The following is a 27155-nucleotide window of genomic DNA, read 5'->3' as shown; positions in this document are numbered from 1 at the left end:
AATTGTCGGGATAATGAATGCGGTATGTGTGCTGGGGTGGGCGGATTCTATTGGTAGACCTAGCTGGAGGGACAGTAATCTGCTGAAGGTCCACCGGGATTTACATTATATTATTTTCCCAAATTCATTTGCTATTTTATGCTATTTTACTATATCAAAGGAAATGTAATATAATGCAATGAGAGGGTACTCCATAGATTACATCACACTCCATGGGCTTCGGACTACTTTTAAAATCAGTAACCCACTCCCACTTGGTGTATGTACAATTGCGTTTCGTGACTGTCCAGGCTAGGGAGTCCAAGGAGCTGTGTTAGTAAAAGTATCGTACAGTTTAGTGGTTCTGTTCACCGGGCAAGGAGGTAACCAAGATGCGTTTGTGGGCATAGTATATATGTATGTACAGCCACCCATCATCCCATCATCCGATCCATGGGTAAGGGTAAGGCAACAAAAAACAATAACTAATATCGATGTCTGGGCCATATAACCTCGTTTCTATTTAGAGCAACCCCATACAAATTCACGTGTCCGTTTAGTAGTCGAGTATTTGGATTTTCTTCAGGCTGAGGCTGCGCGGCTTGCGGGGCTTTAGGTAGCCATAAATGGACTCCATGTCGCTGATGTCAAGGCGGCTGGCACTGCGTCCGGCTCTGGTGGCCGTCGGAGGCGGAGCAGAAGGTGCCTTACTGGCCGCAGTTGCATTGTTTGCCGCTGGGCTGGTGGCCAGTGCTGGGGACATTGTTGGCCCACTGCCTCCTCTGGTCTTTCCCCCAGCAACTCCTGTTGCGCCTGCTCCCGAACCCGCTCCCGTCCCCGCATCCACTCCACCGCCTCCAGATGTTGCTGCAATGTTGGCTGATGCTGCTGTCGCTTTCGCTGCTGCTGCCGTTGTTGCTGCTGCTGCATTAGCTGCTGCTGCTGCTGCTGCTGCTATACTTTTGTTTTTACTATTGAAATAATTTTTGCTTTTCAACATGTCCTCATTGTCTTGCTTGGCGTTCGTTAGCTGTCTTTTGTGCTGGTTGCTGCTGCTGTTGCAGTTGCCGCTGTTGTTGCCGTTGCCATTGCTGTTGCCATTGGTGGCATTGTCATATCTTTGTCTTTTGTCAGCGTTTTGAGCCTGCTCCTGTCGCTTGCCGCCTCGCCAACTGGGCGCTGGCAGCTGGGGCTTCTTGTGGCACTGGCCCCTTCTTGGTCCTGCCGCACTGCGTCCCCTGTCCGTGTAGTCGATGGAGCCGCGCACGCGGTCATAGATGTTAGTCGCCGACGGCGCCTTAACCGCGATCCGCTTCCTGCCGCCGTACATGTACAGTGAGCCCTCCTCGTTGGGCTGCTCGAAAAAGCTCTCGGTGGACTGCGACTTGGTGCGCAGCACTGCCGGCGCCGGCAGCTGGCGGAGATGGGAGCGATCCATGTACATGTCAACGGTTTCGGTGCCCTTGCGGCGTGGTATGTTCTCGGTCAAGCCCAGGTCATCGTCCAGGTCGAATGCCATGTCGAAGTCGTCGTAGTCGTAGCAGTCGTCGTAGCGTTCGTTTGTAGGTTCCGTAGATTCCGTAGGTTCCAGCTCCAGCACCGAGACATCGCTCTCGCTGCACCACTTTACCACTGCCGGCCGGACCTCCTGCTCCACCAGGCTTCCACTTAGCCGCTGGTGACGCCTCAACTGCTGCTGACTCAGGCTCCTTTGCGGTCGTGGCGGAGGAACTGCACCACAGAGGGGAGCCAGCGCATAGCAGCTCACGCAGTTGCAGGCGGAGGTCTCCTCCGGCGCTGAACGACGGGTGGAGTGGCGCCTTGTCACCCGGCGAGCCACAGAGTCCTCCAAATTGTCGTAGTACGGTTGCTGCAGCACATGTTGCTGCTGTTGCGGCTGCGGCAGCACTTGTTGCTGCGGTGCAGAGTGTTGCTGCTGCAAGTGGGCGTGCCTCTCGCAGCGGACGTGGACATGCCGGTGGAGTCTGTGGTGCGGATGTGCGTGCGGATTCGAGTGCGAATGCAGATGCGGATGTGGCTGGTGGCTACGTGCTTGGTTAGCTGTGCTTTGTGTCTTGGTGGTTGCTGTTGCAGTGGTTGCTGTTAGGTCCGTTGGCAGTGACTGTGGTTGTTGCTGTTGTTGATGTTGCAGTTGCAGTTGCAGTTGCTGATGCATTTGCATCTGCAGTGCGTGCGATTTGTGTGATTGGTGGGCGGTGGTGGGCCCACCCTGTTTATAAATACCTATGCCGCTCTCATAGCTGCGAGTCTGCCAAATCTGGTGGTGCTGCTGCTGCTCCCGCTGGTGACCCGCATGGTGGTGCTGTGCCGCATGCGCAGCCGCCGCCGCGGCCATCAGTTGTTGCTGCTGCTGCTGAATGTGGTGCGGATGCATGCCACCCAGGTGGTTGTGGATCATCGACGTTTTTTTCTGGCTGAGCGTGCTGATGCCGCCGTTCCCGATGTTGTTCCCATTGCCATCCCGCTGATCCTTGGCCACCTGGGCGGGGATCGGCTTGCCGGACTTCACAAAGTTCGGAACTCGGGCCCGCAGGCCGCAGTAGTAGGGATCATCTGTAGAAGGCAAGATTAGTTATGAAACTAGTATTGAAAGTAATATTCTTTTGTTGAGTCTAAAAACCTAAAATCCTAACGCATGCACATAAGTTTTACTAACGGAGATCATTAAGATTCCTCTGCACATTTACCAAATGTTCTAACCGAAGTCAGAGAACTCAGAGTGTTCTTTGAAGACAGCTTTGTCTCATAAATTCTGAATTTAGTATATAGGCCAAAGAGATTTCATAGACGCCATTGTGTCTATTCAGATGTTGAGGGATCTCGGTCTTACCATATTTCTTGTTATCTTTGCCCTTGTCCGATTTACCGCGCGACAGTTTTATACGGGTTTCCAAATCGATGTCATCGTAGTCCGGCTGAAAGAAAGAAAGAAAGATGTGAGGTGAGGCGAGGTGAAATTAGAAGGAAAGTGACCAGGTGATGGGATCTCCGATCATAATTTTCCACTCGCAGTTGCGCAAGGTGTGCCCACCAGTTTGGCACAACGGACCCCCAGTGCTCCACTCCAAGAGGCACTGAATCGGTCGTTGGGCCCAATTGGCAATCGAGCTGCAAAGCAATACGGCGGCATTCCGCGCATATTAATTACACGCGATTCGTTTGCAGTTATTTGCGGCCAGTCGCTGCTGAAATTCGAATATTATTGAGTGCAATGCAATGCCAATTGCTCAGTGAGGCCCAACGGCGAAATCATCGCCAGCCATGGAGCCATGCAGCCATCAAGCTATGGAGCCACGGACTTCCATGAGGGAGACCCATTTTCAATTTTGCAAGTGGCCGCATTGCGCATATGACCAAGCATGGGCACTCAAACTAACTAGCCAACTGGCTCCACGGAGCCAAGTAAGTAACCCAAAAGTAACTCAACCCAGCGACTCGACACTCGACAGGTTGCCACACTTCTTCTACTGCGCCGGCGTGGCTTTTATTACTCGTGTTTTGGCGCTTCCAAATTTGTTCCGACACTTTGCCAGCAAATGAACTGCACTTGGGCAATCTCCCACACTTCGGTTGCTTCTAAGTATGCCATAAAAAGTATACATTACGTGCTTAACGATCACAACAATGTATGTATATGTTTACTTTGCATTGGAAACCTTTTTCATAAAGGGAGTTTCCTTTCAAGCGAGCTGAAATTATTTTCTTACCTTTGGAATCAGATCGTGCGAGTAGATGTTATCCCTGGGCGGTAGTTTTGGAGGTTTCTCGCTGCGCTTGTGGGCCAGTTGTTGCGTCTGGAGCAGCAGCTGCTCCCGCGTGGCGGCCACATGTCCTCCTCCGTTGCCATTGAGGTGCTTGCCCAGCTGTTGCTGTGGATGCAGTTGCGCCTGGTGGCCACTGCCGAAACCAGAGCTGCCGGAGCTTCCTCCGCTTCCGTTGCCCGCGACGCTGTAGGGATCCTCGTCGGGAATCGGAATGCGCGGGCGGTTCTTGATGTCCACAATGGGACGTTGCACTGGATAAGGATTTACATTTATATATTCGATTAATATAAAAGTAACAAAAAATTAGCTGACAAATCTGCACGTGACATGGCGTCGATGAACCCACCTGGCGGCAGTTTGCTCTTCAGCATATCCATGGCCACCACGTTGACGATGAGCACCCAGATGGGGCACTCCAAGACGTCGTTCTCCGACTTGACAAACGCTACCGAGGAGAGGCACTGCGTCTCCAAACGGCGGCGATCCGGATAGGCGCGTCGCAGTTCGCGATTCACGTTCGACTGGAACTTCTTCATGTCGAAGAGCTGGGGAGAACAATGCAACGCTCATTAGCATTTGGAATGGATGTGAGGTGGGATTTGGATCGCGATAAATGGATGAATGGATAAATGGAAAATGGCAACCACGTAAGTCCCACTCACCTTGACTATTTTTTCGGATTCGAGCGCCTGATTGGGCAGCTTTAAGATCTCGGCACCGATGGAGGTCTCCTCGTTGGGACTGCTGGCGGTGCTCTTCACGTAGACATTGCTTTTGGCGTACCGCCGGATGAGGATGTTCCCAGCGTCATCCATTTTGATTTTTACACCCTATAAACAGGCAATTTCATGAATTTGATTGGGTAATTAAATCAATTCATTTTAACAGCGACGACACAAATTTATTTAAGCTAAATCAGGAAAATTAATAAATTTTATGTTCATACATAAAATACTTTTAGTGTTGAACCAAATAAATCACAATCAATTTGTAGCACCCAAAATGTCTTTTTAAAATGAGTTGTAGTGCCTCTATCCGTATGAGAATTTCAATTATTTTTCGCATTAGATACGAGCTTTAAGTATTCCGTAATCTTCACGCCATCTCCCCGCTAATGGAGATTTCTCGTCGATTTATTGGGGTTTATTGTCCAAGCTAATTAAACCGTTGTCGCTTTGATTGTGCCATAAATTGGAAACTTACCTGTCCGATGACGCGCTTCATCTCGTCGGTCTTCTGATCCCTCATCGGATTGTCGAAGCCACACAGTCCAATTCTGCAAAAAAAAAAAGGAAAATAAATATAGACAATGTTATGCAATCATTAAAAAGCCGTAATGAGCGGTTATTAATTGCAAATCAATCAGCTGCCGCATTTAAAATCGATAAGCCAGCATGCCCAAAAACGTTGCCAAACTGATTTGCCACTTGGCGCCGTTCACTTTCTGGAATCGAATCGAGGTTGCTGCCTCGAGTGACTCACTACATACTAGGTTTCTTGATATCGTGGTTTCTGGCCCGTGTGCCTGTGCCGCATTTTGTTACACTAAACGTTTGACAAAACATTTACCATGGGTCGGTCTGGCTTTTTCGGTTTTGGGCCACGGATTTTGCGTTTCTGCTTGGCGTCTGGGCCCAAGAGAACTGTTCAATCGACTGGCTCAAATGCAGACTGACAGTGATTTATGCCACATGCGGCAGAGTGCGGCAGCTGCAGCCCAAAATTTATTAAGTAAACATGTCATATTTCGGCGCCAAGGCCTTAATTTTTATCCTAATTGTCTTACGTCTAACAGCTGACTCATTAACAGGCTTATTCTTAATTTGCGTAGTGAATAGAAATATAGATTATTAACCAATAGACTTGTTAAAATTTGTATTAAGCTTAAACTGAAGCCCTATTTAAATTTTAAAGTATCTGAATTATGAATATGTGATATGAATAAAATTGGATTGGTACATTTTTGCAAAATGTTACATTGTTTACTTTACTTAAGCACAACTTAATAAATTCCCTTGAATCAAAGTTGAAAAGTGAATGGTGATTAGGATTATGCCATGTAATTGTATTTTCCAAAATAGGGTTTATTTCCAAAGCTTAAAATAAATCTGGCTATCCATAGTTGGGCTATCCATAGCTGAGCCAGCTAAGCTGCAGCTCAGTCTTAACTAAATGATGAATGTTCGTTTTTTAAAGTCGTCGATGATTTTTTTTGGTTTTTCCTTCGGCGCTAAGGTCGCCGAAAATGTCGGCAGAAATGCTAACAAGAAGCGGCAAGAGGAAGCCGCAGAGCCAAGACAATGAAGCCAGGCTAATTGTAATTGTCGTTTGCATAAAAGGCCACGGCAAGAGGCTGAATTTGAATCTTCATCCGAAGATGAAGCTGAAGCTGAAGATGATGCTACTGCTGGGTTGCTGCAGTGGAGGGGTGGTAATGGTGGTGGTAGCAGCACTGCTCCTGCTGCCGGAGATTCTTCACCTGACGCCGCTCTGTCACTATTATGTTTTATGTTAATTTGGATAATGAAGCGCTGCTGCCAGCGCAGCAAAGCGCAACAGCAGCAGTCAGAACAAGAACAACAGCAGCAAGCAGCAACCGGCAAGCAGCAACCAGCAACATCAGCTGGTAGCAACACCAACTTGCAACTACGAACCACAATCGCCGTTAGCATCGCTTTGGCATTTGGCCATGTGCTTCAGTTCTGCGCGTAGCGTCTGCCGCCCGGAGCTGATTTATTGGCTAAACGCTTGTAAAAACCGTTGAAATGTGTGTCAAAGTTTTCCATGAAATGAAATCGACATGGACGGGCTGTGCCGTATGCCCAATGTGATGTGTGCCCCCCAAGGCTGAGCGCCAGCTGCCGAAAGCGGATTTGCAGTTCTTTGTTCGGTAAATGCTTCGTTAAATTCGAGCCATCAAAAGCGAAATGTTATTAAGTCTGAAAGGCAACAGCCGAGAGCAGAAGGGTGTAAGAAGTACAGGTTGACTTCGCTAAGCAGCATGTTCTTATACGTATCCAAAAGCTTTTTCAAAATAAATTGAAAGACCTTCTCAAACTGTTGAACATTTAGCAAATATTTGTAAATACTCTCTATAATCAAAATAAGATTAAGAGTAGGTTTTTTAAGACCTTCTGCAGAGTTCTATCGTGTCAGCTAAACTCAGCTAAAGTCAAGAATCAGTAGCCCAACCCACTGACAGTTTAATATAATGTATAGCTTTTCAGAGCATGTCTTGGAGACATTCACTTCGATGTGGCCGGGGCATTATCGCGTTTATGTATGATAACCACATAGTGAGTAGGTATATTGGTTGCAAGGTCGTCTGGTCTCAGGACTGGACCTGACTTAACACGCCTAAATGAGCTGGAAATACGAAAGGCCCAGCTGAAAGCGAGAGTCGTTCCATCGACCGGACCAACTCGCTCTGCAAAACTGCTATACTGCAAAACTGCAAAACTGGAAACCCCTGCGATTTTGGAGTTCAAGTTAAACGTGTGCAGTGGGTCAGGCTGCACTTGCGAGGACGAACCAGCTATGGGGCTTCTTCGAGGAAGCCACCGCCAGCGAACGGACAACCCGACATTCAGACAACCAGACCATCACCATCGCCATCACCACCATCGGTGCAACCGTAAAAAAGTTGCAGTTAACGGCAACTGGTTTCGAACGGTGGTTGGGAGCAGCTTTTGACCTGCGGCTAGTGGGCAAAAACAATGTTCAACCGGTTCAGTTAAAAATACCATAGCAGAGACAACGATTTACAATAGCTATATCCAAACATACATACATACATAGATGCTTAAATATTTTATATGTGGCCATGTATTCGGTTTATGTGCTTTAGTAAAAGTCGCCAAACGAATGACTTAGGAAACGAACCCTGATCTGATCGGCGAACTAGTTTGGCCTGATTCCGCTTTAATTAGATTATGGCTAATTATAGGCAAGATTTGTGATTTGTGCGGCCAGAGCATTTCCCGCTCCAGTTTTGGGGTCACACCTTAAATTGCTGGGCCGAAGGCCGTCGCCACCATTGTTCTTGCCCTGACAAATGTGGCACGTGTGCTGCAGTGGCAGCAACAATGACAGTGTTGCTTTTGCAACTACTGCGGTTACTCAGCAATAGCAGCAGCCCCTTGAAGGAAAAACACAACTGAATAAAAACAGGCTGAAAATGTCTTTTGTCTGTCTGCCAACTCTCGCAAATCTCAACCTTGGCGCGCCCCTTGCCTTAGTTTTTTCCGCACGAAACATGCTAAAAAAAGTGTATACCGTGTATACCCATATTGTGTGTTGCAATCGGAGCACAGCTTGATATTATAATTTGATTTCCATTTCATTTGTTCCCAGCCACATGCAAATTCGATTGGCAACGCCCACGCAGCGGTATATTTCGCAAACTGTCATAAACTGCAAAATGTGTATTGGCGCCATTTCAATTGAGTTCGGAGCCGAAGCTCGGATAATGTAATTGCCTGACCACAATAAGTGCTCAGGGATTGGCCATTAATTAAACGCGCTTGTTGAAACCCAATGTGTCTCGAAGATCATTGATCGCAGCTGCTGAGGCGTGCGTGTGGTCCTGCTTTTGAGTGTTGCGCCCACACCACCAACTTGCAACTAGCAACACCAAGCAGCCAGCACTAGTCAGTCTAATTAATTAATTTACATGCGGCAGCTGGCAGTTGACTCCACAAATGGAAATTTGTCTATGCATGCAACACACAAAAATGGGAATTAGCACACTCATCCAAGCCGATGGTTAAATGCCCTGACTGGCAATAAATGGAAATCTGAACGAGGAACATACATTTTTATGGTCTTGCTGTAAGTTTAAAGTAAAAATTGCAAATGTTAACTTGTATATGGCTCACAGTTGGATGTTTGAGTGACTAATAACTGCACAAAATATCCATAACACTTAAATTTTGCTATAACTGTTACGTATGCAATCGAAAGTCAATGCACTCAAATGAATATATGTATTTGACGTCCAGTCACAATAAATTAATTTGAATAGCACAACTCAAAGGAAGAGTGCAGGGGTTACACACTCGTATAATTAAGTGTTATTGTTTTAGCCACACATAGTTTATGCTGGATACTTTATGCACATAAAACCCATCACAGCTGCGATCGTGGCCATAGCTCCATATATTTGCATACCGTCCAGATTTCCAATGAAAAGCGTTGCGTGTGAAATGGCATTCAGTATGCACGTATGCGCCGAAGTCCTCGCCTTTTCACATTCAAATGCAATTCGGTTAGCCCGAAAGATAGCAGCGGCTAACAAGCGCTGACAGCGGCTAATTAAACAAACAAGCTGCTGGCCCTAGACGGCGATAAAAATACGAAAAGTACAGAAAAAAAGGAACAAATAGACAAAAATCAGGCAGCCAGAGACAAAGAGACAATGGCAGTGACAAGTACAAGGGTCTTTGGACCACACTCAGACTCATAAACATGGGCCAACATGGCCATAAATTATCTTTCCCGTGGTGTGCATGTTTGAAGTCGGCGGCAATTGGCAATTGATTAACTTGACACTCTCGGCATGCAAAGTTGCTTTTCAGTTTTTCCGATACTCCGATACTCCGCCATTCCGATGCTGTGCTGTGTATTTAACCCCCAGTTGACATAAACAAGTAGTCGAATAGTCGAAAAAAGGCAATCCCTGGCGTGGATGGGGGGAAAATTGCAGTGAAAGACTTGCCATGACAAGAGCAATTTGCATGGCCAATCTGTGATGACCTCGTCACGAATGAAAACGAATTGAATGAATGAATGACTTTCGTTATTATTTTCAATTTCATTTGTTTTCCACTCGATCTTCATTGTCTTCGGCCCGCTGGCAATTTATTTGTACTTGTATTTTCGCCGTTGACATTTGGCTGGCAGCAACTTTATTTGTGGCCATTTACAAAGGAAGCCGCCGTTGCCGCCACACGATCTCCTCCTGCACTTGATGCCCTTTTTTGGCCAACTCTTTTCAATATTTGAACTGGATAATCGCCACATCCATGCCCATGTACTTAGCCTAATGCATTATGCATAGATCCATTGAATTGCAATTTTTATGTATGCTAGGTTTGAAAACTTCTTGACATTTCGACTGAAGCAAATTGCCACAGCAATTGAGCGTAAGGCATTTGGCATTTGCCAATTTCTGGCACGCAACAGCAATATTTTTGAGACGAAATATGTTAATTAAGGCCTTTGCTGCAATTGCAGCCACCCAAAAATACCAAATACCAAGAACCACTTGGAAGACCTCCAAAAAATAGTAGAAATAAGACAAGCCGAATTCTTGACTTAAATTGCTTTGCCAAAACGGAAATCGCTCATTTCATAGAAATAAGCGCAATTATTAAAGCATTTTCACTCGCTTTTCGGTTCTGTTTTTCAGCCCGGAGCTTTTCACATGCTACAAATTGTTTCCACTAAGGTCACCGTTTTGCAATGCCCCCGCCCGAAGGTTCCCCTCCACTTACATCTTCTGCGTAGTGAAGTTCATCGGAACTCCAGCGGAATTAAATTTTAATGGCATGCCCATCAATTTGATGGGCGTTTCATTCAATGCCCCTTCGAGAGCACATCAGCAGGCATTTATTATTACAGCGAAAAGCCAGCAAGATGGCCAGCTGAAGGTTACAGCCATTCGCATCGAAGTTGGCGATACACTTGTCATGGGAATTACTGAAATTTCAATTACAAGCTCGATTCCATGGCTGGATATCTTCTACAAGAATCTGCGAGGCTCCTAACTCAACAGCACTTTATATTGGTTTTTATTGTACATTTTATCACAATCAATCAATGAATCGAAAACATCTTAATTGAAATTGCGTTTCTAGTCTCAAAATGACTACCTTCTTTAATAAAGAATACATGCTGATATATTCTCAGATTACTGTCCGTAGCAAAGTGTTCATCAAACTGATACTACCCCTTTGTGTAATCAACTTTCGAGAGAGAAAGACGACGAAGAGCAGCTCCTGCTGGGTATTTTCTTTGCCAGTGGGTCAAGGGCATATGGTTTTGCTAGTGCTCAGGCCCCAACTGGCATTAATATTTATGTGTGTCTCATTTTGTTTTGTTTTAGCAAAGTTCAAAGGCATGGTTTGGCCATGTTTAATGTGTTTTGCTGGGCTGTTTGCCTCGTTCCCTCTGTTTGCCCACTCGCCTTCGCTTTGCAATGACCGATAATTATGCCTTGTCAAGGGATGGAGGGATGGAGGGTCTGAGGGATGGCGGTGGACTTGGCCAACTGCTACTCACCGCATGCCGTCGAAGCCATCGTCGGATCCATTAATGGTCAGCACTGGAGCGCGTGCGTACGCCTTGGCCACGCGCCGATTCCGCTCGAAGACGATCACTTTGGCCCAGATCTCGTCGTCGATTTGGGTCCATTTGTCCAGCACTTCCTGGATGTGCTCCTGAAAGGCAAACGAAAGTGGAGTGTGCTTAGCTATGAATGATGTCACTCAATACCTTACGAAGAGCGTGTATGCAATTTGCTGTACTTATTATAACCACAGATAATAAGCCTGAATACTCTATAGAAATATTATTACAACACCGTTGTATTATTACAATATAAATAGGTGGCGCAACGTTTTGTTTTATATCCCCAATACTCCTTTTTAATAGCTGCCAAAAACTACACCAAATATTGAGAGAGTGCGGTTTTAATTGTAGCAATAGAAACCCAGATCGTATAATTTCAGTTGGCCAACTAATTTAACGATCCTTTCAAAACCCATTACAAAGCCAGCACAAAACAAAGGCAAATTTCCAAAACTCAATCGATTTGATCCTAAAAGATTCGAAACTTGTTTTCGGGGAATCTGACAAACATAGTGACTGCAGCAGCTAATGCTAGCAATTTTCACTTTCCATCGTGTTTAAGTGTTTGAGTGTTTGTGCCAAAGTGAACGGCCTTGTTGGGCGCTTGCGTTTTAAGTTTTTTTATTCACTCACTTTACTTTTACTTATTTGTGTTGCCTTTTTGCTGCCTGCCTGCCATTACAAGCGTCAGTCTGTGTTTGCGTTTGTGTTGTTTTGCAGTTTGTTAAATAAAAGTTAAAATCAAATCGGAGCAAATGCTGACACGAACACAGCCAGACGAGAAAAGAGGGGGTTTCCAGGGGATTTCAGGGGTTTTAAGGGGCTTTTCGGCTCGATTCGCGTTGCAGTGAGACATTTAAAATTATAGACAACAATATCGTTGCTGTCGGTGGTGCTGCCTTTGGTTTTGCTGCTGCTGCATTTGCCGAGCATTTGTGTTGCTCTGCTTGAAGTCTTTTTTATATCCAACAATATACTTATATGCATGGATATCTGAAGTGCTGCAAGGCTTTTGATTGCAGCTTTGTCTGCGGGGTTTGCACTGCTCTGCTCTGCTCTCGTCTTGCGTCTTGCGTCATGCCCAAGTGCACTCTGGAAATATTTTACATTTCTGCCTTATATAAACAGGCTTGCACATAAAGTGGACTAGTATCAAACATACTCCGCATTGTATGGATTCCAGGGCTATTAATCGATTCATCGCAACCAGGTAGTTGTAAAGTAGATCAGCTCCTTACGAATAGGCATCTATTTAGAACTGCACTTCTTAGTTTTCATAAATGAAGAGTGAAGTCCCAAGTAAACTTTATAATGCTACTGTTAATAAAGCTATAATAGTGTTTATTTGGCTGTAAAACCGTAATACGAGCTTGAAAACTGCAGATGTGTTAGTTTTTCATGGTTCCCATTTATGACCCCCACCCATTTCATCTTCATATGCATGCAGCAACAATGAAAACGCCAAAAACTCAACAGCTGGTATGTTTTTCCTCCGTACCTGGCTTACTCAATTAACCCGAACAAAGAACGTCATAAACAAAGCCATTAGCCCAGTAACCAACATGCCCACAATTTGAGCCACTTTTTTGGGTTATAATAAAAGTGAAATATGAAAAATATGAACAACAAAAATTGTGGGCAAGCAGCAAACATCAAATGTTGGCTCGTCTGGCTTTTGGCCACAATTCTACAGACAGACGGACCGACGGATAGGCGGACGAGCATTTTGGCCAAAACTCGTCTAGGCAAGCTCACTCAGCTCATTCAGCGGGCACACACATTAAAAATGCAAATAAATCATGTAGTGAAACTTGTTAACCTTTTCAGATGCTTTGCGTTTGCGCACTCGTCGGACTCGAAATCGAGAGTCTGGGAGTTGGAAGCACTTTTGATTTCATTCCGTTGGATTCTTTGGGCAGATTCACTTCAGGTTTCCAGCGGCCGCGGCAGAAGAATCTTGTAGGCTCGAGTTGCTCGAGTGTCGACGAAACTGGTTACAACCTGTAGTTGTTTCTCATATTTCTAGGCCGTGCAGAGAGACGACCTCAAAATGCCGAAGTTCAACGAGTGGTGGTTTTCGGGCTTCTTGACTGACTTTTAATTAGCCCCAAGTCCCAAGTCCCAAGTCCCAGGTTGCAGCTTGCAACAGAAGCTGCCGCAGCAGAAGTGCCACACCACGAACGCGTGTTCTCCCTGGCGTATACGTAATCTGATTTGTGCATGTGGAATTGGTTCGAACGAGTTTCGAAACGAGTTTCGATTAGCATACGAACAACATTAAATCAGAAACATGAGGTATACGAATTTCGAGTGACGTCAGGCGACAAACCACATTTTTGTGGGCGCAATTAAAGTCTATTATTCTGTTGCAAGATCCGTAATGGAGCCCCAATGGATTAAGTCTGCCTTGCAACACGTGCACGGTGCACCACCGAAGATGAGACGTCGGAGAATCTGCGGTGCTGGCTGCACTTTTTCGTGTAAAATGTTGTTGAACTTTTGCAGTCACGACTTCCCGAGGAAACTGAGCAACAGATGCTCCCAACGCTCAGAGTTGACATTTAATAAAATGATTTTTATTTGGGATCCGGCTGCAGCGGCGGCGGCGGCATCGGCAAAACTCTTTGTGTCTGCCAGGTCAATAGATACAATCACCGCAAATTATTACGGTCTTGATAAATTCATCTTGTGACAGGTTGCGGCAGCAGTTGCGAACAAAGTTCATTGATATGTTCATTTTCAATTTGTTCCCCTAATGCCAAGTGGGCTCAACTGGCAAATGCCTTTGCAGATACATAATCAATGCAAATTTTGGGCTGCCATATGATAATAATGGACCAGAGCAGCTCTTTCGCCATGAGGTAAATCAATCAAGCAACGAGCAGGAAATCCAATTGATCCTGCGACGTTGATGAAGTGGCAGCCGCAAAAGTTTCCATTGAATTTGTCGTATAATTTTTGGGCTTAAAAGCCAGCCCACACGATGTGTGTGTTGTCTCGTTTTAGTGGTTTTTCCTGCTTATTTCGGTTATTTTGCGCCAACGCCAAATCCTGTTGCTCGGGCCAGGCCAAAAGCGAGACCGAAACCAGGTGAACGGGTGCCAAAACAGCCGTCGCCAGACAACAAATCCCGAGGAAAAGGAAAACAAAGAAAAATGCTTACAGACAAGACAAAAAAAAACAAAACAAAACAGCATGCGCATGGAAGTGGAAAAAGCGAAAACTCTGCAGACCAGCGAGAAAAACTTTCATTTTCACGAAAAACGACTGCGAAAAGTCCATGTTGTTGATGGCTATGTGTTTGGTTTCGTTTTCTTACGCTAGAATTCTGGTTCAATGCATGCAAGTTCGTTGCCTAAGTCTTTTGTTTGCAAGTCAATTTCTGTCGCTCCGTTCCCAGATAATAAATTTGTAAACAATATTGAAAATAGCACAGCGGCAGCCAGAGCAACCGAAATTGCTCAATAAGCGCCCCGAGGAGCCAGCAGTCAGACACAAGTCGAATCAAAGGGCTAACAACTAACAACCCTCAACAACAAAAGGAAAACTCCGATTCAGACATCATTTGCGGCCGTTTCCACCATGGGAAATACAGTTTCTGTTTTTGTCGACGCCTTTGTGTGGGACCAGACTAAACGGAATTATATAGATGCCACGCTCACGCTAATTGCAACATAACCATAGACGGAAAAAGACAAATACGGCCAAACTGAAATCCAGAAACTGCCGCACGCTTTTCACTTTGGGCGAGGCCTTTGCCTCCCCGTAATTCCGCTGAATCGCTGCTGGAAACGAAATTTATGCAAATCGTCATTAGAAATAAAGCATCGACATAATGGCCAGCCTTTTCATGGTTTTTTCTTTGGGTGTTGCTGCCGAATGGATTGCAGTTAGCCCAGTTGTGTGTGTGGGCAGCCCCGCCTGTCTAGGGTGAACCGAAAAAGTCAATAGAGGTACGCAACTTCTGGTATAAGGCCACGAAAATCTACCTAAAACTCCTAGGGACTACAAATATATCTCACAATATTAATCTTAAAATATGAATATCAAGCTAAATTTAAAATATATATAAACAGCTAAAGTAAACAAAAATAAATAAAAGTTATTTATTAAATAGGTTTTTCAAACATTATTTTAAACTGTTGAAAGACAGGAATATATTGAATTGATTAAGTAGTATTACTTTTATTTAATCAAGCCCTCTTTTGATCTGTTTCAGAAATTTGTTCGCGAAGGTTACCCATTTTTATTACTTCTTTTACTGCTCTTGGCTGGAAAAACAATTACCTAACCGTACCCAAGTTTGCAACTCGCTCGAAAGAGTTCAAAGGTTAGACTAAAACCTCAGTTTATGGAGCTTAAACGCAGCCGACTTGCATTATATACGATCGCACAGCCATAAAAAGACCCACACACCCAGGGCTCATACCATTGGGCCCACTAACACTCCTTGATAAAAGCCAAAAGGGTTGGCTGTTAGTTACCAGTTAGCAGCTTCGTCAATGGGATTCCCACACATAAACAACCCGCTTACACACCGCTTATACACACACGTTGAAAAGAGAAACGGACCCACAAAATAACATAGCGTAATCGAAGATGGGCGAATGAATGCCGATCGCTGAGCTCGTGCTGGGCTTGTCCAAATATTAGGGTTACCTATGGCGTTTTTATAGCCGTAGTGCTGCTGCCGCTTAATGCCGTTGACCATTTGCCTTACGCTTTTGGCCAGACTCAGCTGACTGGCTGCCTTGCTGCCTTGGCGGCCCGTAGGCAAATTAAAAATGCACAACGCAATGCGATGGCCTAACGGTAATTAATGCAATTGGTCAATACAACAAACAACAAACACCAGAAACCAGAAACCCTAGCCAAAAACAATGAAATAAAACGGAAAACACTCAAAAAATCCAAAAACCAAAACCAAAGCTTCGGCGTTAGTGCGTCTCATGGTGACCCCAATGCGGTGGACTCGACTCCGCGTTTAGCGCACGTGTTGAGAATGAGCGACAGGAAAATAGCCACAAATCATAGAAGCCGCTGTTAGCCGCTGTCCAAGCCAAGCGGAAGTCGCTCCACGATGGTCGATGCGCCAGGGCCAGTTCTCGGTTCTCAGTTCTCAGTTCTCAATTCTAAGTTCTCTGCGGATCACCCAAGATTTATCATTGCTTTTTTGGCGGTGTCGCGGAAATCTCTATACGGTAATTTGCCAAATTAAGTTAAGTACGTTAAATTAGGACAAAGATAATAAAACATCTGAAGACTCCCCAACTTCATATTTTGTAGTAAGACCAACTCACCTTGTATAGCTTATCCTTCTGGAACCAGATATCCTCCTCCTCCTCCTGCTGGGCGAACGTCTGGTCGAGATTAAGATCGTCGCGGGAACGTGATAGAATTTTTCGACGCGACACCATTTTGTGCGATTTCTGGGGTCTCTGTCCTCTGCAAAGAGTGAGATCAAGTCGTAAAGGGTTGTGTGAATATGGGAGTTGTAAGCCAAATACATAATATGGGCGGTGGGATCTGAAGGTAGGCCGCCGCATAACGGTACCCCAGAACAGCAAACACATCAAATTTCCTCATTTTACGCTGACAGGCCCCGCAAAAAATCAAAAAAGAAATCCCAACAAATGTTTGACTCTCTTCGAACCGCTAAGCAAACAGAATTTTGGCATCCCTCGGGTGGAGTTCAACGCACCTGGAACTGGGATACATTTATTGTTTATGACCCGGACTCCCTTTTTACAAGTCATCCCGCATGCAGAGAGGCCCAAGCCCCGAAAAAATACTCCATATACCAGTGCAATTTGCCTTCCTGTGTTTCTGCGCCTTTTCGCTCTCCGTTTCTATGTGAAAAACTTAATGTTCCCTTCGAGTCCAGGGATTTATGTGTAAAACATGCAATTTTTATTGAAATGCCTTGTTATGACGATCATGTTGTGCGAGCTACGCATAGCAGATTCGGAATTGAGATCCCAACTGCGATTCGGCTTGTGAATCAGACGGTGCGGGTGCGATACCATCCGAGGCACGTTGACAACAGCACAATAAAGGTAAATAAAGAAGAAATCACCTGTGAGCTAAAGTGGCAAATAACTGCTTGATGGTAAATCGCGTTATACCCTTTCCAAAGTGCTTTGTGAAGTAATCAACAATATGAACTGTATTTGAAAACAATACTTAAATGAAATACATATTTAATCTTTTTCATGGACAAAAACCCAAGTTGGTGTAAGTGAGGGGATATACCAAATTTACCAAAAGGATTTTTTCTATTATTAAATCAAATTTAATTAAATTGTCCTTTTTAGTCCCCATCATGATGTGTATTTATAGAAACTAAATCCATATATAGAGGGAACAACCTAATGTGTATTTATCTTCTATTCGACCATCAGATGTTAGAGTATTTCGATTGAAGTCTTTTGTTTTTTTCACGGCTGAGTCTGTCAAGTTGATGAAAAACGTTGATTGCATAATAAACATCTATGGGGGCTTGGGCCTTTGGGGCTTCGGGGTTTCGAAGCGTGTAGCGGCAAGAAAGTGCCGTCCCTTTCCTCGCAACACTCGCCATCTCTGTCGCACATGCAAATGTACGAGGTTCGCTAACCTGTTGTCATATATATTTAGCTGTCTTTGTTATTAGTGTCTATAATTGTGATGTGTGTGCTGTTTTTGTTGGCTTTCTTTTTGCAGAAACGCCGCGATTGACTGATCGACGATACGACAGTTCGGATGCTGCAAGGGCTGGCCATAAATATTCATCGCCTTTTGCGCAATACCCGCTGTGCCGACAATATTGTCACCGATCGACGCCATTTTTTCGCCAGCTTAGCTTTGGCTATAGATCGCAATCGCATAACAAATGTTGCCGCTGTTGCAGCTCGATTTATGCAACAAAAGCCGTTAAATTGTACAAGTCTCTCGCTGGTGTCTCAGTGCCATTCGTTGCCGCTTTATTGAGCTGCATTTTCCTTTGTGCACACACATGCATTGTTGTTTATGGCCAACAAAGGGCCACTGTCTGCGACACAAAAACGAGCCCAGAAATCAGAAATCATACAGCCGTACGGCTATATAGAACATATGTACCATCGAGTACCGAACAAAAAGTTCCACAGGCCGGGCACGTTCTAAAAACAGACGTGTTCTAGTTTGACTCTCGTCTCTGGTAATTACGTGAATTGCATTCTGAGTGTCATTTATGGGCGCGGAGATTTACTGGATGATCCTCACGGATATGCCTGTCTACTTTTTGGTTAAAAAACTACCAACTGAACGAGAAAGGCGAGGATGAGGGAAAAATATCTAGGGTAGAGGCACAATAACAAAAGATTTCAACATTTATGAAAATAAAATGAGGGCTTCAGATACAACATGTTCAAAACTATCTGATGTTTAAATTTACTTACTAAAAATAATCCCGTTTTTATATTTAAGGAACCATTTGATTTGCATGTGTGTTCTCTGCATATACATATCTAAGCAAATTTAATTTACATGGAATGGGGAATGTCCCATTATATTTCCTACAAAATATTTTTTTGCCAATTGTATATTCAGACCATCTAATTAATTAATTTTTAATAAAATCCCAACCATTACACAAAAATGCTTTTATCCAATTACCCGACGAAAAAACGGCAAACGGCAAAAAGCACCTCCAATTTCACCGCATTCTTTATGGGGCACGTCAAATTAAAACACTTAAACGGCATCTGCCTGTGTTCTCGGAACAATTCTGGCCAAATAACGCTGACATATCAAGAAAGTTTCTTTTTCTTTATGCGATATGACGGACAATTAACGGCCCACAGGCTGCAGCCGGCGGAGTGGATGGAGTGGAGTCGAGTGGACCTGAGTGGTGGCCAAGTGGTGCTCGAGTATCCTGCACCATCACAGCCTCCAGTGCAGCGGATGGCCTGTTTTCCTTACTGGACTTTTGTAAACAGAACAACTGTGGATGCCACTTGAGGCCATAAAATAAAGTCATCAGAGCCTTGGATTTTTCTTTCATATCTTTCAGCTTTATTTTGCATCTGACCCTGTGTGCGTGTTGACTTTGCTGATTTGGCTGCATGAAAATTTCCCTGATCTTTTACAGTTACGAATCTTAAAGCTCAGGAATTGGGAAAATGTGTGCGTCCATTTGGCTGGCAACTTTTCAGCCATCAGCATTCACTTTTCGCTTGAAAATAATAAATTTTTCCTTCGGACACGCAAAAATGTGCATCAACTTTCACAAAATGGCCAAGGTTGCAAAAAGCAATTCGAAATCATTTAAATAATGCCAATTGACAATTACTTCTTAATTCGATGCAATCCGCAGTATCATCATCCAAGTTCAGCAGCAACAATCGAACTCTGATTACAGTTTCAAATTCGTTGAACTTTCACAATTGTCCAACGAAATGATATTAAATTATAAGCAGGCATTTTCCGCACATTTCCGATAATGGGTTCAATAACTCTGGCCGGCGAACCGAAATGGAAAGAAAAATATACAATAGCTTTGGCGCAAATATTGATTTGGGAAAATCTGTTAAAAATCTCAACTGGGCTTGTTTACCGACTTAAGAGTTTATTCATTATGCGGCTGTCATTTCTTGGATCTATTAGTATTTTCAATTCCCACCACAAAGGTGGCATCTTTTCTAAGCTTTTTAACAGCTGACATTGAGGATGCCCACACTTTATTATTCTTAAAAGATGACGCCATATGCTTCAGGTCGTTGTTTCTCAAAGATGGTGGGAACACATGGCATCTCATGTAGGTTTGAAATAGGTATATCATTAATTGATAAGAGAATGCCAGTACGTACAAATAGCAATAAACATTTATGATTCATAGACATGTCTATGGAATAATATATTAACTTAAAGACCACATGAAATTTAGTGCAGCCGTGGGCATAAAATAATATTTTATGTGAGAATTTCTATGCATTCCATATATTAACGACGAAGTGCGTTTTCGAGCGCAATGATTGACAGGCGGAAAACTCGTTTTTCCGCGACTTTCTACAGAACTTTCCTCGGACCGAAACAATGAATAATTTAATGGTTGCATTCACTGCATACTCAACTACCAGACGATCGCGCACTTTATGAATGAAAGTCAACGTCATGAATTATTGTGGTTTTACGGGTGGAAAGGGGACGAGACACGACTCTAGGCAATCAATAAAGAATTTTGATGATGACAATCGCTGGCTGACAACACAAGTCGCATATTAATTGAATCGCTGAATGTAAATGATTCTAATGCAATTGCACCTGGGATGCATACGTCTGGAGTGGGAATGGAAGTGGGGTGGGGGTCTCACTGTGCCTAGTCAAGAGGTCGTTAGCAGTTGTGCCTCACTGTAAGCGAGACGTCGGCCGAGTGCAAATAGCTGGCAGTTCATTTACCCCTCGAGATGATTGCATTGTTCGAGTGCGTCACGAGATGGCAAAGATTAGACGTGCCTACTTGGCTGAAAACCAGCTTCCAGCCATCATTTTTGCACATTCATTTGCCAAACTCTGCTGGCCAGCTAAATGTTAAGGTCACATACGTAAGTTGGCTGTTGCTTCAATTGTTCCCGCGCATTTGGCTAGAAAGTATTTTTGGCACCCCTAATGGTTTCATTAGGTAACCAAAAACCACATGAAAGTTCCCCTGGACCTAATGAAGCGTCGAAAAATGGGATGTCGGCGAAACACTCGATACTTTCGCGGCCTCGAAGAAGATACGCTGGTCAGGAATGCTGGGGAGCCACATGATTGATTGGCCGAAACTTCAGAATAGAGCCCATAACGAAATTGCTTTCACAGGGGTCAAGCGAAATGTTCCCGAAACAAAAACACAAAATAGGCAGGGGAACAAGATACATGTGGCCATTGGCCATTGATTTGTGGCCAAATTAAATTAAGCAGTCATTGACTTGTGGAAAGGAGAGAAAAGAAAGAGCCGGCCATTTGATAGTGTTTTCGTTGAAATAATGGGCGTGCTGAGAAGACCTCATCGCAGCCTGGTAATCCGTTTAATTCCATATGAGAAATGTCTGCAGGTCGATAGACATATTATCGATTTGCTGGAACGTATCAGTTTTATGGGTAACGCTTAATGTTTTACGACGCTCTAATTGAAAGGTGTGAAGATTGAGGTAGTACGCTAAAACCTATTTCACCTCGATGTATTTCACATGTTGATAGATTAGTTATTTATTTAATGAGTTTATTTGTATGTATTATTTTACACATACTCCTTTATAGTCAGTTTTCCTAATAATTGTATAGCTTGAGATAACACGTAACTTCCTTTCGTTTTGAAGAGTTCCTGCGACTTTCCCTTCGCCACCCACCAAAACCCTTAGCCCTTCAAATTAAATAATGAAATTAGTGTGGGCGAGTGGATCATATTTTCCTAACACTTGTCTGCGGTCGGCATTGTCTGCAAATGCTTCAATTTGCATAGCGTGAAAGTGGCGTGTAGTGGGGCTCCAAATGCGAACCCGAACCCAAAAACGAATCCAAATCCGAAACCCATTCGCAGTAGCAATCGCCATGGTTCAGTTCCTCGTTTGGGGTTAAGGTTTTCATTATGCGCGGCAGTGCGCGGTGCAAATTATGCAAAATTGCTCACATCGGGAAGCTAATAATGCGAAATCCGAAGCATTTAACAGCGAATCGTATTGCGGAACTGGCTGCCAGGTATTTAACACCTGAGCGCATCAGCGGCGCATCATGGCCCCATCGGCGAACGGTAACAGTAACAGTAAGATTGGATCCAAGAGTGGCAGAGTAGCAGCGGGTAAAAATAAAAGTAAATACGAGTGTATACAAAGGCATATACATACGGACAGGTTGTGCATTTCGATTTCGCAAAAAACATTCGGATTTCCCATCACGCACATCTGGCGCTCGGCTCACCATTCCAGCAATTATTAAGCCCCAAAATATGTTAAATCATATCTGTATAAATGAATACCAGTGTGAGCATCACCCATAAGATACTTTTCAAAGTCATGTAACTGTCAGCGCTTTGCGCAATCCGAATCCCAAAAGACAAACAATCAAACTGGAGGATGGATGTATAGATTGGTGGATGCATGCATAGTCGGATGGATGGAGACAAAAAGGCCAAGAAATTAACATTTCAATTTTTGAAGATCTTCGAATGTCTCAGCTGGTTTTTGATTGATTTTCGCTGCTAATGCAGCGAATGCTGCTGCAGCACTTTCAAAATGTAAATTTATAAATTGCCGACACCTTTTCAAAACGTCTTCGGGCATTAAATCAAATTATTCGAGCTAACAAAAATAATCAACTCAGGAAATTAATAGAGACCCAAAAACAGCATATCTAAAGTGTACCTTGTATAATTTGTAAACAAAACCCCAAAAAGCCAGTAGAAATCTAACAAAAAAATCCCTCAAGTATTAATTTCAATTAATTATTCAAATGCGTTTTACAGAAATTATTATTGGTGTATGGTTTTAAGGAAAATATTTTCATAAAACAAGGAAAACTACATTTTCTGAAGCATTTCGAAAATTTGTTTGGCTTCGAATGTTTATGACTCCATAAATAATTTGAAACTCTGCTGCGATTAAAACAGTTACTTAAATGGAAAACACTCAGTATTTAACGAGTAAAAAAGTAGTATTTTCCGCTGTTTTGCAAAAAACTCATTTCCAATCCCGCAAATTTGTTTTGCCTTTGACTAACGAAAAGCCCCATGAAAAACGAGTTGACACTTTCATTAAATTGAAGTGAATTTTTTCCGCATTTCTGCGTTACGTTCCAAGTTGCCCTGACCAAAAGCGAGGTCCGTGCAACAATTTGCTGGCCAAAAAGAGCAAAAAACAGGCTACAACTTCAACTAGAGTGAAAAGCAGAAACACAAAACAAAAACACGAATTTCAGCAAATGAAAAGCAAGTTAAAAAAAGTTAAAAAAGCTGCAACTGGCGGCTGCTTCTGCTTTCGTTTTCGCCTGCACGCTTCAACTGCTCCAAAACGCTCCCAGGAAGAGCGAAAGAGACGGACAGAGTCCAGCCGAAAGAGACGGATGGAGTCTGGGAAGCCGGGTAAACGAAGCAATTTGAAGCGAAGCTATGACAGCGCCGTTGCACTAAATTTTCCACAACCGACTGAGTTTGAAACCGAAACCAAAACTGTAAACGAAACTGAAACTGATTTCTTTTGGCAGAAAGAAAGAAAGATACATAGATACTGAGAGAGAGGTAGCGAAGCTTACACCAAGAAAAAGTGCATAAAACCTTAAATTTCAAACCGGAAATCCGTCAAGGAGAGAAGCGATAATTCAAGAACAACATTGCAATAAGAAACTTACACCAAAGACATTAGAATAATGTCTTTGCCTACACCATGCGACCTTTAAATTGTTGTAATCATTTGTTTTCTCAATTCTAAGATAATACCTAAAAGTACTAAAAAATTTCATTGCCAATAAAATGTATACAGCTTAGTAAACAAATCTTGTCTTCCCCAAACATCACTTAGGTTATTGGTAAAATATTTTAACTAAAAGAATATGTATGTACGTACAAAATATATTATGTTCTAGTTGCCATGAAGTATTATTTCGATTTTTAAGAAATGCAATTTATTACATAATTTCTCCCTGTGCACTTGCGTTACGTTGGCCATCATTAGTTGGCTCAATAGATGACAAAATTTCTCTCACTCTTCCCTGCGTTTACTGCTTATCAAATGCTTGCAATCAAAAAATCGTCCAAGTTTTCACTTTCTCAGCTCGCATAGCAGCGGATCATAATGATAATGATGATGATCGTGAAGCCGGGAGCGGAAGTTTACGTGTAACAATCAGAAAGATCATAATATTTGTGTTGAAGCTCTTTGTTCGGCTGATTGAGTCAGCTATTGGTAGCTCTGCCCACAACAGAAACAGAAAAATTGTATTTAAAATGCAATTTATACCCCGGGCCCACAGCGCCGGGCCAAATAATGTTTTAATAAAGATGCCTTTGTCTGGCGGCGAGGCGTTAAAGGCCATCATCCCAGCATCTATATATCTATCCGCTTGTATCTCAAACGCTGGCTAATCGCCGACAACCAACAACACGTGCCTCCCTATCAGACTTAATGTCTCTTTCACACTTTGATGGCGCCAGCACATCAGCGTATTAATTAGCTTCTGAATCACACACTGCACGCACTTGAAAAGCGCATTTTCTTTGGATCTTTGAAGGCGCGGAAGCTCCAACACGTATGTATGTATCTACAACTGAGATCTTAGAGATGTTAAGGCTACCAGATATATTTTTGATATATATCTCAATCTATTTTACACCTAATAATTCGATATTATATGGACTTTAACAACTAAGGCAGATAAATTACTCCAGTAAATTGCAGCCAATAAAATAACAAATATATCAGTGCCAATATTTTGACCGCAACTGTGAGGCAGAACGCTGAATGAGATTAACCCATTTTCCCGCTAATGAACGGGCCCATTTGGCGGGGGAATGGCTTTCAATAAACCCAAATAGAACCAAACTCATCGACAGCTCATGAAATATGCGCACTGCGTGAAAAGAAATGGCCAGAAGCACAAAGAGAGTGAAAGAACGGTTAGGCGGTCAAATGCAAATTCTCCTGGAATTTGGCCAAGTAGAAAATAGGTTTAGTTTTCGGCTTAAAAGGTAGGGTTACAAAACAAATTTATTGCTCGACCTTTTTTCGGGGCTTAGTGCAGGCTCATTTGCTGTTTTGCCAAAATGTAAATGAAGTCAACGTTGTCGGCCGACTGACTGACATTTCCCATTAGCTGATTCGGCCACGTTATACGAGTATTGTCTGCAGATTCTGGCCATGGTGAACTTTTGGCCAGACGGATTTCAGCACTTACTTCAGCTTCTTCTTCTTTGGCTGAAGAACCGCACTTTACAGGGTCTTTTCGACGATTGTTTACATTTATGGATGCATAATTGGGTGCCAGGCAGCCGCCCCCTCACTTCTTACCCTCTTTCTAAATGTATTTACATTTTGCCCACTAATTGACTCCCACAAACCAACAAACTGCACAGATGATGGGCTGAGAAGTTGGATTCGAGTCTGTAAGCGAAGCCCAATGAAACTGCGAACTCATGCCGACAGCAACTTCCTTCCTTTGCCTCTCAAGCTCTTCATCACTCACTCTTCGCTCGGATATATTCACTACTCTACGATATATGTATATACATATATATGCAAGTGTCGGGGCAATTGTCGCAATCGCAGTCGGAATCGGAATGGCAACACCTACTGCACATTTTAATTTCAGCTTTTTTTGGGCCGCCCCGTTTCATTATTAAATGCATTTGTTTTCGAAGGCGTGTTGGCTGTCTGAAACTCATCCATCTGTTTTACTCAAGGCTATATGTGAACTGAGAAAAATCGCATTCGTTCGCAAACCAAAATAAATCTTAAGACAAGCAACTAGACCTTTTCAAGATTTAAAATGGATTGCCATTTATTCCTTACTTAATGCCAATGCCAAAAATTTGTGAGCGCTGAAACAAATATTGACAATTCTTATTTATTGGCTTAAGACGGCAATATACATACTTGTTATAAGAGCCGAAAATTTAAGGAATATTTTAAAGGTCACATGCAAACGTTTTGCATTTTGTTAATCTCAGGCCATAAAGTAAAACAAATTGGTACCAAGAAATGCAGGGACTTATATATTCTTTATTAATATAGATTCAAATTAGCCTGACGGTAATAATTTACACACATTGTGTGCTTAAATACTTAAGCGTCAAGAAAACAGAAAATCTTTTTTTGTCAGTGCACATGTATCAGAAATAAGAGTTTAAGAGATGAGGACTGAGAGCCAGAAAAAGTGGCTGAACCCAAATTAACTTGACATTGTGCTGCTAATTCAGCACTAATCGTTTGAATTGATGGCAAAAAAGGAACTATTTACGAAACTGAGTCGGCCCAAATTGTATAATATTCAAATGTGAATACGCAATCCGAGGAGGAAGCCGAAAAGCACAGCGGCAAACACAGATGTTGTCAACCTTGAGAGCCAAAGCTGTGTTTTCTGTTCGCATTTAAATGAAAATGAAACTGAAGTGTAGCAAACAGCAAACACCAAACAGAGCCACCAAAAAAGCGCGTAAGCAGGAAGTCCAGAGATACAGTTGGAGAAAAAGTGGGCAATTATGAATGGAAGATGCTGGGCACTGCGTTTCCCTCCAGGAAGGCAACAGGTGCAAGTGCTAGGGTTTCTCTTGCTTTTCCATGCTTTTTTCGTGCTTTTTTCCTGCTTTGCATGCGTGTCTCTTGGTCTCTACGAACTCACCTTTCTGCTCAATTACTTTTGTTTTTTTTCTGCAGTCGCTGGTGTTGCTGCTGCTGCTTTTGTTGTTGTTATTGTTGTTGTTGTGTCGAAACTGTTGCAAAATTGCTGATATTTTCCCAATGATTACGTATTCGCAGAGCGACGACGAGGAAAAGTGCTTGCCCCTAACTGTTGTTATTTTTTACGTATACGTATTTTACGTCAATGCTGCAACAATGATTTTCTATTATTATTTATATTGATTTTGTAATTGCCTTTTGCTACAATTGCCGTTTGCTTTTCACTTTATTAATTTCACTTTTTTCGATGCTGCTGGGCTGTGTGGAAACGAGTTTGCCATAAATTGTAATATTTAATTTGGACACGAGTATTTATGCGTCTTTTAAACTCGCGCGACAGAAATTTCTAATTCCCCAGCAAATTAATGAATTCAAAATTGTTGCTATCTCGGCATTTTACGAACGCACTTCAATTGCATAACGGCGAAGACTGCGCGCACAAAAATTCGTGATGATGACGGCTGATTTTCTCAGCAGCAGCTTCTTTCTCTTTCTCAGTTTGTTTTCTTTTTTGATAATATTTCCTAGTGGCGCTGGGATTTGCTTTTCTTTTTGCCTTTAGCTGCACTGCCGACGAGCCAGCGAACCAAACGCACTCGACGACTTTCGCGACTCGACTGAAGAATCGAAGGCAAAAAGCAGAGCCGGGCTTTCG

General features: G+C 43.2%; 1 protein-coding gene across 1 annotated transcript; it reads right to left on the bottom strand.

The window, feature by feature from the left end:
• Window positions 1-522: 522 nt before the first annotated feature.
• Window positions 523-26570, bottom strand: LOC122612686. The gene is made up of 9 exons (XM_043786456.1): window positions 26442-26570; window positions 16415-16559; window positions 11046-11203; window positions 4968-5040; window positions 4427-4594; window positions 4111-4309; window positions 3708-4015; window positions 2831-2915; window positions 523-2553 (listed from the first exon to the last, which is right to left on the bottom strand). Exons 2-9 carry the CDS (start codon window positions 16529-16531, stop codon window positions 536-538), a joined length of 3126 nt encoding a protein of 1041 aa, XP_043642391.1. The 5' UTR covers window positions 16532-16559; window positions 26442-26570; the 3' UTR covers window positions 523-535.
• Between the last annotated feature and the right edge of the window lie 585 nt (window positions 26571-27155).

The sequence above is a fragment of the Drosophila teissieri genome, chromosome 2R (assembly GCF_016746235.2).
Source record: "Drosophila teissieri strain GT53w chromosome 2R, Prin_Dtei_1.1, whole genome shotgun sequence".
NCBI lineage: Eukaryota > Metazoa > Arthropoda > Insecta > Diptera > Drosophilidae > Drosophila > Drosophila teissieri.
Note: the sequence above shows the minus strand (reverse complement) of the source record. Positions and strands in the feature narration are given on the sequence as shown.

What these genes read in the sequence shown, in the direction of transcription:
- LOC122612686 (XM_043786456.1), bottom strand. Translation starts at nt 16,531, where the DNA reads ATGGTGTCGCGTCGAAAAATTCTATCACGTTCCCGCGACGATCTTAAT. An exon ending in GATGGCTTCGACGGCATGCG is followed by an intron (nt 5,041 to 11,045) that starts GTGAGTAGCAGT and finishes TTTTTTTTGCAG; the next exon opens with AATTGGACTGTGTGGCTTCG. An exon ending in AATCCGAAAAAATAGTCAAG is followed by an intron (nt 4,310 to 4,426) that starts GTGAGTGGGACT and finishes TGTTCTCCCCAG; the next exon opens with CTCTTCGACATGAAGAAGTT.